Below are 16098 nucleotides of genomic sequence, written 5' to 3' on the forward strand. Positions count from 1 at the left end.
ATAAGAAGCTGCACAGAGAACATGTAGACAGGGTAAAAACATCACTTTTCCTACTCTTTGGTGGTGAAAGCATATTATTACAAGATCAGTTTTGAAACTGCTGTGGCTTTTTGGTGGTGAGTCACAGACGTGAGGTTGGTTCTGTGAGCATGAAATTTAGTCATATGTGGGGGGAGCTGTGCTGCAGTGATCCTTTTTGTGTTAGGGTGAAATCCCCCTGCCTGTTCCAAAATAAACCTGGCAGAAAGGGCCAAATCTCTCATTCCTCTGTCTTAGCACTGAGGCATACAAGTTCTTGACACTCTCCATCAAATCCTGCCTTGTAGTAATCAAAACCTGTTTGTGAGTAAGACAGGTGTTCAGTTGTGCTGTAGATAGTGGGCTACTTAGTAAATTTAAACCTGTTAGTATGGAGAAGTCTATCATATGTCTAAATGTTTTTTAGCAATGTTTTCTGGTTTTCATATTCGTAATATGTTTGTTCGTCTTAGGCCCATTTCCCTTGTTGAACCTTTGGCTGTGTGACTGGTCTGATCTTCAGATCTAGCTGGGAAGACAAAAACTTTATGCAAGACAGTTGTAGACTTTTAAAGTACTTAATTGCCAGATTTTACAAGCAGCTTCAGCTTGTACCTTAAAATGAAGCTGATCCTAATACAAAGCAAACTACTAGGGAGAACATGGGGGAAAACATATTTGGACTAATTCCATTTTTATAATTCCATTTTTTACTTTTTTTTCTCATCTGTAAGAAAATACGTTTAAAAAAAAAACAACAAAAAAACCAAACGACAAAACCCCATCTTTTTGTTTCCTGTAGGAGATTTGCATGGGAACCTGGATGATCTTTTGCTGATATTCTATAAGGTAAGTAGGTAGTCTGTGACGTAGCATTTTTATTTCATGACTTGTTGTTAAGAACACGTATTTATGTCTGCTTTATCACTGTTAGAACTGTACATGCAGTGTGCATGTACCCCACACAGAGTCGTGGAACAATTTGAATGGTGTCTTTGTCATAGCTTTTCCTCTCCATATCCTCCTGTTCACTGAGAAAGAGGAGATCCAGGAGATCTTTCTCTTCCTAAATGTTGAACTGGAGCAGAACCAGAACTCAAGAGGGTTGCTTCCAATATCTCCAAAGTCCTGCTGCAGTTTATATTCCATATTGACTAAAGTCTTCTAAAACCAGGAGCTAACTTAGTTTCTGATGTAACACTATACCATGGATAATTTTGGCCTTCCAGAAAAAAATGCAGAAGCTTTCACTTAGGCCTTCCACTGATACTTGTAAAGTGGTTTTTATTATTATTTGTTTACAGGAAAGAAAAAGAGTTCTCTGTTTAAAAGGTTTTTAAGTGCTGGAAGCAATCACATAGTCTGCACAAAATGGAAATGCCAAGGGCACCCTTCATATATCCCTGAACAACTGATCACTTTTTAATGTTAAAAAAGCTTAGCTCTGTTTTACTGATGTGAAAAAAATTATGCTCCAGGCTATTTTTTCCACAATTGTATGTTTACTGAAGATGCAGGAAATTTCCTGTATTTAGTTTCACATTTATCTTTAGTGTGAATCGCCACCTTTCATATAGCTTTGATTTGAGCTTTCCGGGGAAAAGGGTTTGTGCCTGATCCTTATACATTCATCTGCACTGAATGGAGACCAAAGTGACCTAAACCAGATGTTTAAATGATGTAATTCCCACCCTGCTTCCAACTTTGTTATACTTTATCTGACACTTGTTGAATGGCAACTTTGTTGTTTTGCCCAGGTGCATACCTGAAGCCTGTTGAAGTATAATCAGACCTTTTTAGAGAGTTCCACTTTTCTTATCAGTTCCATTTAGCTGGTCCTTGGCTTGCAGTCTTTTCACTGCCTAATTAAAATATTTGACAGTCTCCCTTTTTGAAACTGGAATAAGAGTAGGATACAGATTGGTTTCATGCACAGGATCTGGAATGGGGAAAGTGTATGTTAAAGATAAATGCTCAGATATATTTACAGCTGCAATCAGCCTGAGTTTTACTCTTTTGGAGGAAACAGGTGATGATGCTTTTCCTCCTCTCTAATGGATGTTACTAAGAGAAAAACTCTAAGGAAGGACTAAATCCTAACTTAGTAAATTTGGAACCAAATCTCCCACTGACTTCAGGGACTAGAGTTTTCCCCTAGTCATTCTTTGTTAAGCTTCTAGAGGAGTCCTTCCATCAAACCTAGTAAAATGGACAAATATTTTGTCATTTCAAAGTGGTTGAGAAAACAGAGAGCACATGATAGAGCTGCTTAGTTACTTAGAAGCAAATTAAACAACACAGGGTTTCCTTTTCCTTCTGAGTAGTTTACTCAGCTGAGCAGCAAACCCAGTTAGCTTCTGGGATCCATTTGTTTATGCTTCCTTAACTCTGTTTCAGTTGGAAGGGATTTCTTCCTCTGAGTTGGTATGAACCACCCATAACGTAAACCAAGAGGGTGCAATCCAAAACAGTGCCATGAGGAGTGTAGTGATCTCAGGTCTACACAGAGCTGTTTAGAGCTAAAATGGCTGCTGAAGCAGTTGGGCGGCCTGCCTGCAGATCAGCACCTTGAGTGTGGGGCTCCATCCAGGAAATCTTTATCATAACACTCTTACAAGCTGCCAACAGCAAACACACAGGAGCTAGCAATCTATGGCTTGTCGATACAGTCGTTCTTAAAATCGGTTTGGATGAGGCTAGGATAATTACTTTTTTTCTCAATAGCCAGTTTGAGGTTCATTCAGTCCTTGCATTAATCTCCATTAAATTACAGCATTTCCTGAAATTCCTTGAAATGTTTGAATTTTAAATTATGTATTGCTATAAAATGGATGCTATGGATAGAAATAGCCTGAAGAAAATACAAAGGACAAATGGAAGTTAATTAACCACTAACCCAGAAGATACAGTAATGATGCCCAGCAGCAGCTTGCTAATCATTAGAGGGTCTTGTTTGCCTCTTCGACATGTCAGAGGCTGCAACAGCCTTTAATTTAGTTTTGCTCTTATTGTTGGTCAAAACCACAGAAAAGGAAATAAAACTTTGCATGACTGTGGAACAGAACTAAAATTTCACATTGAAGGTGGAAGTCCAAACCAAACTTTCATTTAAAACTAAGAGTTGTAGGTAAGTTTTTCCAAAAAAGAATGACAGAGTCTAGAGAGTGCTTCAGTAGATCTGTCTTTCCATGAAGACTCCATTTAGAGTGGCTGTCTGTATACTGACAAGCTGCTCATGATTAACATGCCTATTGGTATTAAGGCACAGCTTTTATTAACTCATCTTTCTAGGACCTGCTTCTGAGTTTCTCCTGTCTGCTGCACGCCTGAAATAGATCTTTTCTTTTTTAAAACCACTACAAGCCACTGCATTAGCAGAGTTTCATGAACTGCCACTCTTGTGAGCAGAGAGAAACCACAGGCCTCCTCTAAGTTAACTTGGAGAATGCTGGGGAGAGGCTATAGTAAAAACCAAGCAAGCCATATTTACAGCATTTGGGGTTCTGCCACCATGGGCATTCCGAGACCAGGATTCACTACTGCATTCTGACATAACAGTAGCACAGGACACTGATAGGGACAAAAAAGACTTTTCGTAATGGATTCAAATTAAGCATTTAATTGAGTCTCTGGCCAAATCATGCATCCTGCAAGAAACCTGCTAAGGCAGTACACCCAGGAATGTCATAGGAACATAGGAAATGTTGGACATTGATGCAATAGCTATATTCAGGAAGTGGGATGTCTTGCAATGCTGCCAAACCTGTTAAGAGTGGCTGCCACAGTTGTAACGTGATTTTATAGAGGTTCTGTTGATGATTCTTGTGCATTCAAATTGTGAAAACAGAGGTTTCGTTTTTCTGGCAATGAAAATTGAAATCATATTTCAATCTTCTTGATTGGAAATGATGAAGCTATACGTAGTTGCTGCTATACTTTCTGTAAGATGACGGCACTCACTGACATGTTGACAACTAATTAATTAAACATACCATCCATTCACAATACTAGCTTCTGATAAGTCACCATTCATGATTAAGCATCTTCAGAAAAAAGTAAGGTAAGAAATACTTGCATTTAGCCTCTTTGCTTTGCGGGGTGGCAAAGTGTAAAGTGAATACAATTCAAGTAATGCTTTCAGGATTAAAGCAATGGGAATCAAATTCTTGAAGTTCTGTATTAAGATTCGATGTCCTCTGGACTATAGTCTTTCTCCTGAGTTTTGGAAGCATAATGTGATCTCATTTAAACACTATTTCCTTTATTGCAGTAGGATAGCAGCATCTCTAAATGTTCTTGGTTTTGTTTCCTTCTGCAGAATGGTCTGCCTTCAGAACAAAACCCTTACATCTTTAACGGTGATTTTGTTGACAGAGGGAAAAATTCTATGGAAATTCTTATAATCCTGTTCGCATTTCTTCTTATCTACCCCAATAATTTACACTTGAATAGAGGAAACCATGAAGACTACATCATGAACCTGAGGTAGATTTTAGGGGGCAGTGAGGGGGGAGTATCTGGCCTTTCACTGGAAACGTTGGAGCTTTTCAATGCTACTTTAGCCACTGTGTCACATTAAAACAGAAATAGTATTTTATTAGGTATTTGGGTGTAGCTTTGCATCTTTGAGATGTGTGAGGGGGGTAAAGAGCATCCTCATTATACACAGGCACTTGAACAGGAGTCGTATCTTGTCTCTGACCTAATCACAGTCCATTGAAGTCAATGGGCTTACTGCAGCTTCCAAAGTATCAAATTTAGGGAAGGGGGGTGCACGGAAGGATGATATTTCAGTTAAAGCATTGGCTTTTCTACACCATAACAAAAGATATAGAAGTATGCAATATAATGGAATCAGTAAACCAGGAGCTGGTATTTCACTTAACTTTAGACTTAGACATCACTTCCCAGACACAAAGGGCAGGTAAATATCCTCACTTCTACAGAGCGGAGGTCCATTAGCTGAGAGGTACCGGTCTGCCCCGCTGCAGGAACAGCTGAGACCCTTCTTTCTAATGCAGACATTTGTACTCGGCTCTTCCACAGGAGTGAGCATGGCCAGTGTCTCTGGCTATAGTGAAAGTGTGACTTGTGGGCAAATTATCTGAAAGAGATGATAACTATTCAGTCTACTCTCTCTGATGCTAAGCTGTCCCAGCAAGCCTTTTGGGGACTGGCTGGTGGGTAAACTTGTATCCCTTCTATCATGTGATGTGTGCATACAGAATATATTGCTGTTTTAACAAGAAAATTGCTGAGTTAGAGGCCCATGTTCAAATCCTATTAATGACCCATGTAAGAGAATCAGGTTCACATGATACTTACTTTTCCAGCACCTAATAAAAAAAAAAACCCACAACATAAACCAAGATCAGTTATTGTATCTATAAGGTAGGATAATTCCCACTTAAAATAGTAGAAAATATTAAGTAAGTCTGTGATGGTATGGAGCGCAAAGATGTTTCCCTGTGTACGGGTCTTTGCTGGGCATTTTGCTGTGCTGCACATCAGTAAATTTGAAAGCTGCAAGTTAGGGTGTTGTGAAAATGCCCTTTCCACCAAGGATCTCTCGGTGTTAAAAGAATGAGGCTTCAAAATCCATGTCCCTTGTGAGGGAAAAGACATGACAGATGACATCATCTAATAAGGTTGAGTGATTTAGGACAAAAACTCCATGGAGTTTTTGTGGGAATTTTTGCCTGTTAACAGTTAGGTTCCTTGAAATTTCTCTCTGGTATCCAAAAGGTAGAACTGCTAAGCTATTTCATTTAGCTGGGAAAAAGGTCACTTAATCATTACTGGTCTGGATTTTGCTCCTGATCTCTTGTATATACAAGAAATCAGTTTAACTCAATCCTTGAGACAGAGCAGAAGAAAGCACATTTTAACTGAGTGAGACAGTATGGCAGGACAAAAAGGCGGTAAGAAAACTCCTGGCAAACACTGTAGCACAGAAAATTGTGCAGAAGGGCATACTGAAAACCAGCTCATTATGCTGTCCTATTTTCAGATACGGCTTCACAAAGGAAGTTTCGAGGAAGTACAAGGTAAGAGTCCTCCTCCTTCCCATATGTTTTCTTTGTAGGCTTGCACATGTAAAATAAAAACTGTGTAAACAAGGAAACTTCCAACAAGTTTATTTAGGTGTAGCACTGACTGACTCTAGAAATGTAGTTGGAATTATTTTGGATTATTAGCAGAATAACTGACAAAACAATTTGAAATGTTAGCCCTTTATGCACAAAGATCTATGGGATGAAATAAATAACATCATTAAGGCCACTCAAGAACACAAAAAGAGGTGAACATGGAAGAAAACCGAAATGCCACAGAGACAATCAAACGGCTCTGAAGTAAATGTTAGAACATGTTTGTTTGACAGTGTTGCAGAGATGTTGCAGTTCAGAGACTCTCCTGGACAGAATGTTAGTACAGGCTGTGGCAGACACTTCAGCAAAATCTTGAGCTTAGAAGCAGTAGAATCTGCCAGAAATAGGGTCTAATATGAACCTATGTTTTACAGCACCATAGGGATCAGATTTTGTGTCTTCTGCAAGACATCTTTAGCTGGCTTCCCCTTGCCACTATAATTGATAACAAAGTTCTTATCCTGCATGGAGGGATTTCAGACACCACAGATTTGGATTTCCTGAACGCGCTTGAGAGAAATAAGGTAAAAGATCATCTTCACATGGGGGTAATTTTGTTTTCTTTAAAAAAATAGCAGTACAAATTCTAAGATCAAGTTCTTTGCATTAGGAAAAGAAATGGCTGCTGTGTAAGGTATGTAAGAGGAAAACAAAAAAGAGTCTTATTTTTCTTCTAAATCATTGCTTAGGGAAGAAAGTTTCAGTTGGGAGCCAATTGTTTGGCTGCTGCAAAATAGCATGGGTCTTTTGACTTTAAAATGTCTAAAACCACTTCAGATACCTCCTTCCTGTAGTGATGATACATCAGCCAGAAGGTATGGGAAGTATTTAATTCTCAGGCATTTCTAGACACTTCATAAATCGATCTAGCCACATCTTGATAGCGCTGACTTTGTCCTGGGGCTGTGCTTCTGCCATCTGTTGTGTGGGGGTGTTTCTCCAGCTGTGAGGCTTAGCTTTGCATATGTGTGAGAACCTTTCCAGGAGGATCAAACATCAAGACCTGGGCTTGAAAAAAACTACTGTGTTTCAGGGATTTAGAAGACACAAATGTTGGGGGTTTTTATTCTTAAATGGTGAGCAAACACAGCTCCTTCAAATCAGTGAAAAATGGTGTGGGTCTCAATTTGGACAACTAAATCGAGATGTCTGCTTGTGATGAGGGTGCTGAGGCTCCTTATGATCAATGGAGATCCTGTCTTATCATTGCTCTGGCATAGGTCTCTAGTGCTGTTCATGGAAGCACCCTGTAGGGATGTCCCCTCTGGCCTTTGCCTGCCTCTGGACAAAACCTTCACAGGTTCCTTCCACCAAACTCCTGGTTGACATCTGCCCACCTAATGTTAATTCACACACACGGTAGAACATCCCAGGTGGCATGAGATACCCACATTTAAGTGACCTTGTGTACCTTGTCATCCATGTCTGTGAAATCAAGAGCTATTTCTCTTATCCTTGTTTTCTAATGCAGAAATAAATGCTTTAGAGGACAGTTGGGTGTATCTCTTGTTTCTTAAAGATGTGAAAAGGGCAATTAATACTTCTGGTCATGGGAGTCTAGACTCTATTGGCTGTACCAGTGCACAGTAAAATTGGGTTCCTAACTACAGATGTAGGTGTCTTAATTGTGACCTGGCTTCTGCCCACACTTTCACCAAGGCTGGGCTTAGCATGTTACTGACAGAGTATCTGTGAAAGGCAGAATTAACAGGTCAAAGCTGTTGTCACAGGAGAGTGTTGCTAATGAGACAAGCGTGGGCCACAACTCGGGGCAGTATCACTCAGGGCCAACTGATGTATTTTAATTGGCACAGCTGGAAACTGACAGGTCTTAAATACTGCTCAGTGCACTGGGGAATAACCCAGTGTTTCACATTTTGTTTTGCATCAGTCTTTTTCTTTATTAAAGAGTAGAATTTGGGGTTGCATGGGCGTGTGCTTTGTCGTTGGGTTTCTTTTCCTTTGGAAATGAGCTAGTATGAGAAAATCTCAGAAGAAAAGGTAGTCACGGGAGAGGAGTCTGTATTAACTTGCATTCGTGGAGCCACAGCACACAGCTCCAAAAAAATCAAATGCCCATGCATATTGGAGGAGGTTGATTTAACAATGAAAGGCCTGATAAAATACTTCATAAATTTCACTGTTATCCTCCTGATACTCCACTTAGCCAAATTAATAGCAGTATGGTATTGTAGCAGAACAGTAGTGAATGCAGTTTTTTCATCAGTACAGTATAGATGTATATTTTCAGTTTCCAGTGAAGCTGGCCACTTAAGTTTCCTCCCGGAGCCCACACTGTACTTACTGTATAATAAGACCTTATGATTGACTATGGCTTGGAATGAATCTGTGGGTATGAATAAGATTATGAGAGCAGCTCTTAACAGGTTGGTCACTGATACATAAAAAGCAAAATTTCTGCAAGTGACAACCACCTGTAGCTTTCACCAAACCTGTGAGTTCATGACATTATGAGAGCTCAATACTGAGTACAGAAAAAGGGGACTGATGTGCCTTTCAGCTAACATCCCTGTATTGTGTTTATGTTCTGTTAACTCTTTCCATTTTCTTTTTAATTATTATTTTTTAAATAGGTGAAATCTGTGATTCAGCCTCCGAGGTCAGTAAGAGTCAGACAGGACCATGTGAAGAATATACCCACAACCAGACCCAGTGAACAGATTGCCAACCAGAATCTTGCACAGAAAACACAACGCATCTCTTTATCAGGCTCCACTGGGCCTTCAGGTTCAAATTCATCTTCAGACCCTTCTGTGAAGGAATGGAAACAAGTATGTGAAACCAAAGACAGACTGATACTGAACCCCTCCTGCACAAAACCAGCTGGTGCTCTGTTCAGGCAGTATGTTTGGGTCTGAGGGAACTGCCTCTTAAGAAACCTATCACTGTTGGGAGTATACTGGTCAGCTATTGGTTACTTGGATGCTTTCTGTAGACCTGATAAGAAAGGCTTGTGCTTTTATACAAGTACAGTTTACCCAGTGTTTTCTTAAGCCATGATGAGGAAACTGCTCAGTATGACCTGTGTTTGCACGCCCTCATGTGGTTGGATCTGTTGGCACATACATGGTTGTCGATTTAAGTAGGTCAGACTGCAATTGTTGGTGATAGCGAACACCTTACTTTGGCTGTGGTTTTGGCACCTAAATGCTGACTGTGTCCAAAAAAACCCCAGCTCCTACAGGCTGATTGCTCAACAGTGAATAGTTTTCGTCCTCTGGCCGTTCATTTCCTCTTAGAGGCAATATGGAGCTCTTGTCGTACTGTAATTTAATAAATTCTGACAATTTGAAAAGCTTAATTTGCACAGCAATTCAGAAGCTCAGATTGAGTTTTATGTAAGTTTCTTTTTCTGAGCTTCTCATCAGACAACTGCTTTAAGAGGCAGACAGTTTTCTTTAACTTCTTAAGAAGCCTGTCTCTGAAAATGTGATTTCCCAAGATTACCTATCTGACCTACAAACTAACAAAATGGGCACAAGTAACGCCCCCAAATTTGACACTCTCCCAGCTAACCAAGCATCCACTGAGCCATGCACACAAAGGTGAAGTGGAATGTATTAGTGTAAACCTTATCCAGTGAGGTTTAAACAAACACATTTTGCCTACTGTTTGCTACTGACCAGACTTATTTGGTTAGGTAACTTTAAACCATGATAATTCATCCTCATTTCTGAATCCTGACATCATAATGTAAAATCCTGTTTAGAAGTGGAAGCTAACTGAAGACAGTAAAGCCAAAGGCAACTCTTGTCATGTTTAGAGCAGGCACTCTCAAGCTTAGTTTAGGTGAAACCACTGTCCTGTATGTTTGTCAGGTCTGTGCTGGGAAATTGAAAATGCTTCTCACAGCTGTATGTGAAGAAGGCAGCTTTTGCTCTCTTTGAAGTAGCCCAGGTACTATTCCTGATGCGCTTACTTGGGTCTGGAAACCTCAGCTGTAAAGGAGATTTCTGAAATATTATTTCATCTGAAAAAAGTTCATCCAAAATTCAGGTAATGCTTCTTAAGAAAAGCAGAGCTTTCAGCTCAGAAGAATGCCCTGCTGAAAGGAAAAAAGGCCTACTTGTTAGCTCAGGTGCAATTTTGGCCAGTGCTCTGTGGCTTTTGCTATGGCCAGTACTTGCAAGAGCCACAGCCTGTCATTCCTCACCTATGAGTCTTCACTTGCTTGCATTTGCCACTTATAGATCCTTGACATTCTCTGGAGTGATCCAAGAAGCCAAAGGGGCTGTACACCAAACAAGAGTCGAGGAGGAGGTTGTTACTTTGGTCCTGATGTCACTGCCAAGCTGTTTAAAAAGTATAATCTGAAGATGCTTATCCGGTCTCATGAATTTAAGACAGAAGGTTATGATATCAGTCACAATGGGAAGGTAAGATGCTTCCAAGTAAAGTAGAATTCTCCTGTGAATTTCATAGGCACATCCACAGTATATTTGCCTGCAAACTGAGTGACTTCTTTAAAATGAGACTGGGGGAATTGTGCGCTGGTTAGAACGAACTACAGAGTTCTGACAAACACAATTCTTTACAGCTTCAGGAAGTGGGGCCTGGCTTAATACTTGTGTGAAAACATGAACATCAACAAAATCCCTGAGGAGAGTTACGTGTAAATACAGTGCAAGAGATGCTCTAAGGCTCTAAAAGCCTTTTAACTTCCTACTTTCTCTTCTGGACCTGTTTTCTGACATGTGCAAGAGACGCTCTAAGGCTCTAAAAGCCTTCTCACTTCCTACTTTCTCTTCTGGACCTGTTTTCTGACATGGGAGCCAGCAAGAATCCTGAAAACCAGGTCTCTCTTAGAAAGAGATTTCTGTTAAACAGCATGTTATTATCACACTGCCCCTGAATTGAAGTCTTCCTATGACAAGCCAAAAATACAGGCCTGGAGCTCTTACTCAAAAAGTGCGAGCTATTTGGTGAACAACATAGTTGTTGACTTCTGGTTTTACATGTAGATGCTTAATTTTGGAACCTGCATGTTTTTATAAGATCAGTTTCAGAGATCAGTCTCAAGAGTTGTTCTGTCCAATCCAGTTCCCTTGTTTCCTACGACCAGGTTATCACTATATTTTCTGCCTCTAACTATTACGAAGAGGGGAGCAACCGGGGAGCGTATATCAAACTGAATCCTGAACTGATTCCTCGGTTTGTACAGTATCAAGTCAGCGAGCACACACAGAGGCAGAATCTTCACGACAGGTAAAGTGTGCAATGAGCGTGTACTCACCTACCATGCAAATACCTGCCACAAATCTATAGCTTGAGTAATTGAACAGGCATCTATTTTCCTTGGGTTTCCTTGCAAATTTTACAGTTTAAAAACTAATATATATAGGAGACAAAACGTTCTAAGTGTTCTAGCTGGTTTCCTGAGAAGCTTCCAAAGGTAATTCGTTGCAGTAAGTGGTTAGAACAGACAACTGTTAGGGACCCATAATGGGCTGGCACCTGTCTGTCAGGTCTGCTTTAAGACTGCAGTGTTAATCTGGATAAAGCCTGTTACAATCAAGAGCCAAAACAATTGATCATGACAGCTCTGCCACGCCTAGCACTGTGGTCACATTTACTAATGCAAAGCAGCTTAGAATTACCTGCATAAATGTGATTATCTAATAAATGCAGATGATTCTTATGGGGCTTAGTTTTGTTGGTTTTGTAGTTTGGATCCCCCCCCGTGTTGTCTTGTAGGATGACCTTAAACATAGTACATGTTAAAGGGTATAGGAATTCGATAATGAATGCTGAAAAGCATAAAATGGTAGAGGATTTACATCTTTCAATGATCTGTTCTGCACTTTTTCCCTCCTAGGGTTGGTACAATTGAATCATCTGCCTTAAAGTCCTTACGAGAGAAGATTTATGCTTACAAGCCTCAACTTACTAGTGCTTTTGCACAGTATGACCTCAGTGGCACAGGTAACACCACCTCTCTGCCCAGTTGCCACCATGGGGAACGCAATTTCCATGAGCATGGGGGGCAGAGGGGACAAACCCCATGGAGAGGGGTCCTGCCTGCCAGTGTAAGGCTAGAGAGCAGCAGGGACTGGTTGAGCTTATGTTCTTCCTGACCACAGAGGACAGGTTTTACCAGGTGCTTAGCTCCAGAAAACAACTGGAGGGGCTGAAGCTTTAAGTAGGAAAAAGAAAATGACTGAAACACATGGGGAAATTAGGAAATGGTGTTTGTTCCTGGGCAGTTTGGGCAGGTAGATCCAGCTCCAGAAGATGAAAGGTCACCACCTTCACTCAGGAGTGTCTTCAGAAGCTGTCAGATAGGGAACTGGGGTCTCAGGTGAGAGGTAACTAGTCTCCCCCTGAGTCTGGGAGAGGTATCTGAGGAAAGCTGGCTAACTGGCTGTGCCACTAGGAGACACGTCTGAAGAAAAGCCAGTGGTAAACCAATACATGAACCTTTTATGCAGGAGCAAGGAGTAGATGATTTCTAGCACAGATACAACTTTTTGCTTATGATGGCTTCTCACTTGACTGGGTTGTTATCTGTGCCCCTAAAAGGACTATCAATCAGTAACAGGAAGGTACTGCTTCTCTGGCCACTGAACAATTGTTTAGTGTTATTTCTGTCTTGTTGGGTTTTCAGCCACGTCTCTCTAGTTGCAGCTCAGCTCAAACCTGAAGTATACTTCATGACATAATCTGGTTTTCTGAAAAGGTATTAAAACATGCTGGACATCATAATAGCATCACAAAGTTGTTGAGGTCAGAAGAGATGTGAGGAAATGGCTAGTCCAACCCCGCTGCTCGCTGTTGTGAGGGGGTTTATCCCAGTGTTACTGAGAAAATGTTCGTGTTTTGCAACCATTTTTAGAAAGAAGGCATGCTGGTGACTGGGTGAGTGCTGTGTCGCATACTGCCTGTAACCATGAACTGGCCCCTTTCTGGCAGGCAGGATTTCTGTCCATGACTGGGCTGCTGCGATGGAGTCTGTCCTACAGCTGGGACTGCCCTGGAGGATGCTGCGGTCTCAGTTAGTACAGATGACCCCAGATGGAGAAGTTGACTTTATGACATGTTTTTATGATCTGAAAATAAGTCAACCTGTAAAGGAGGTAAGGATGAAAACACCTCTTAGCAAGGCTTGGAGGAGCAGCTTTTGGTGCAGCTTGAGGCACAAGACAGTTGTTTGGCCAATCGGGTAGACAGCTACAGCTGAACAAGATGCCAAGCTTCCTTTTATAGTCACTGGAAGGAAATGAGCACTGCTATGGTACAAATCATCATCATTCCCTGCTAAGGTAGATGCTTAAAATAGGTTGGATGAATCACATGCTAGAACTGCTCCTTACTTTCTGTTGACTCTCAAGGGCATTTAGATAACGTAACTGAAAAGATGCGATAAATCCTACCCAGATCACTTCCAGCCTCCCTCTTTTGAGATGAGCTTTTCAAATGTGCTCCATAGCCAGTTCAGGCACCTGTCACATTTGGGAGGGAGTCACAGTTGTAGATGGCCTTTTAGAGGTTTAATGGCAGCTGAGGTCTCTTTTACAGAGTCCAGCTGTTACCGAGTGGCTGCACAGTGCTTTGGTACTTAGCTAGCGCCACCATTTTTCTAAGCAGCAGGATCCATTCACATACGTACAGCAAAAACTTTGTACGTGCTCATGGCATACAGCATGTTCCCTACATGATCCACATTTCCACAAATAATTACAGAAGGTAGGAGGTGTGAAGGGCTCCTTCCCCCTCCAGCCCTGCCATCTGAAAGTGACAGGTTTTGGCTGATTATTGCTCAGGGCAAGGCACAAAGTATCATTCCAGGGAACTCAAGCACAAGGATTGGGGTTTATTTTGAACATTTGACAAGTTAAACTGGGAAGACAGAATTGGCTAGTACATATTCTGTTGGTTAGACTAACTCGAACCAAAGACTGAATTGTTTCCTGTATGTGATTTCAAACCCAGGTTCAGCCAGCTTTGGTGGAAACACTGTGCAGATACAGGAAGGATCTGGAGATCATCTTTAATATCATTGACAAAGATCACTCAGGTAGGTCTAGGTAACCTCACTGTGCCAGTTCTAGAAAACTTGTACCAGTTACTTTTCCCCACTGTGTCTCCTCCTTAAGGCTTCCAAATATAGAGGAACCAGAGGTGATGTCACTTTTCTAGTTTAGTGAAGACTAATTTAAGCAGTCAGGCTGTAACCATATAAGGGACAGTGCACATAGCCCAGCTTGAGAAAAAAATTCTCACAGAGCCCATCTCCAGTACTGGCTTCGCTCTCTTGGGGGCTTTTTCTCCTTTCCACTCCTAGTATCTCACATGTTCTCAAATCTGCTGCTGAAAGCATTAGATCATTGCCTGAAAATGTACTTCAGTCATGAAATCAAAACATACACCCAAGCCATGATAGGCAGCTAACTTCTTTGCAGCAAAGGTGTGTGCATGCATGCTTTTGTGAATGCAGGGAGGAGAAACAGCACTAGAGAAAGCAACCTTCTGCCTGTCTCCTTTAGGTCTGATTTCCCTTGAGGAGTTTCGCCACACATGGAAACTCTTCACTTCTCACCTGGGCATTGATGTAACCGATGAATCCCTTGACAAGTTAGTCCTCAGCATAGACTACAACAAAGATGGCTACATTGACTTCAATGAGTTTTTAGAGGCCTTTCATGTGGTTCATAGACTAGAGAGAAAGGCAAACTCATGAAAAAGCAGATCTTCTTGTGGACTATCATGGCAGCTCACATTCCCATTGAAATCATAAGCAGTCTGGGAAACCGGTAATAAATGGCTCAATATGGTACTCATGGCTGTCACTGCGTAAGCATTTCTTTTGTCCCTTTTGGGTGACATACACCTGACAGTAATGAGACCGAGGAGATGAAAACCCACTGCTTATGGTATTACTGTGCCACTGCCATATCAGTACCTTTACAACTTATCCTCCCCCCTTGGTGGCATCTCCTCCATCCATCTAAGCCATGAACACTGCTGCGGATGCACCTTCAGCCCCATGAGATGAGAAACTTGGGCATGTTTGACAGCAGCCCTTAGCAATGGCTGAGAACAGCACTGGTAACCATAAGGAACATACCAGACCCTCCCTGGTGATACCACAGGCACAACAGCCCCGGAGAGGAAAACAAGGCAGAACACCATCTAGTTAAAATACACGGTTTTGCTTTTAATCCTGCTCCTTGCATGACACAGTGGAATTACAACATTCCAGGTCACTACCTACCCTCCTCCTTAAGAGTTTACAGGCACAGCTCAGGAGGATCTTAGTTGAATGGCATTTACTCTTGCACCAGGTTTCCTCTTGCCACTGGTTACTCTTCCCTGCATTTCTTGGCATTTGGAGCTAAGCAACAATCATAACTTGTCACCCCAACGAAGGCTGAAGCCTCAGCATGCTCATGTCACCTATGCTAGATCACTAAATAAAGCTTTGGCTTCCACAGTAACATTTAAGTGTAGTGTCTTTTTGCCCGTATTTTGGAATCCTACGCACATCTGCGTACAACACACTCTTCCTGAAGATGACCTTTAAAACACAGAAATTGACAAGAATCCCAAGTAAACAAATTTTGATACTACCACGCCTAAATATTCTTGCATGTAGTTAAGCATAAATGCTGTACCAAGTAAACTGACAAATTCTGAAACTGAGTGTTGGGAACACAGCAAGATGAAAGAGCCCAGTGCCCCCACACCCCATCCTGGGCTGCCAGCCAATACTCCTGTTCCTACCAGTCCCATCCACCTGCCCAGAGAGGAGAGTGGGGAGACCTGAATCTCTTGCATGTCCCAGTTGGAGAGAAATACATGGACATGAGGGGAAGCATGGCCAGGTCAGGCACTTTCTGAAAACAGCATTACCTAATTCAGCCTTAGTACATCCAGTGTGCCCAAAGTGCTTTTTGGGTAGGGAAAGATTCCA

The 16098-nt window shown here is 41.5% G+C and overlaps 1 protein-coding gene across 1 annotated transcript in view; it reads left to right on the forward strand.

Moving 5' to 3' along the window:
* Positions 1-14865, forward strand: part of PPEF1 (protein phosphatase, EF-hand calcium binding domain 1) — a 28629-nt gene extending 13764 nt beyond the window's left edge. Inside the window, exons 6-16 of the mRNA XM_010019308.1 lie at positions 821-867; positions 4337-4503; positions 6029-6065; positions 6542-6691; positions 8762-8959; positions 10379-10564; positions 11251-11393; positions 12004-12110; positions 13098-13261; positions 14118-14202; positions 14672-14865. Of these exons, the coding sequence (XP_010017610.1) occupies positions 821-867; positions 4337-4503; positions 6029-6065; positions 6542-6691; positions 8762-8959; positions 10379-10564; positions 11251-11393; positions 12004-12110; positions 13098-13261; positions 14118-14202; positions 14672-14865 (1478 nt within the window). The remainder of the gene's footprint in view (positions 1-820; positions 868-4336; positions 4504-6028; positions 6066-6541; positions 6692-8761; positions 8960-10378; positions 10565-11250; positions 11394-12003; positions 12111-13097; positions 13262-14117; positions 14203-14671) is intronic.
* Positions 14866-16098: the final 1233 nt, after the last annotated feature.

The sequence above is a fragment of the Nestor notabilis genome, unplaced genomic scaffold, assembly GCF_000696875.1.
Source record: "Nestor notabilis isolate BGI_N333 unplaced genomic scaffold, ASM69687v1 scaffold28347, whole genome shotgun sequence".
Taxonomy (NCBI): Eukaryota; Metazoa; Chordata; class Aves; order Psittaciformes; family Psittacidae; genus Nestor; species Nestor notabilis.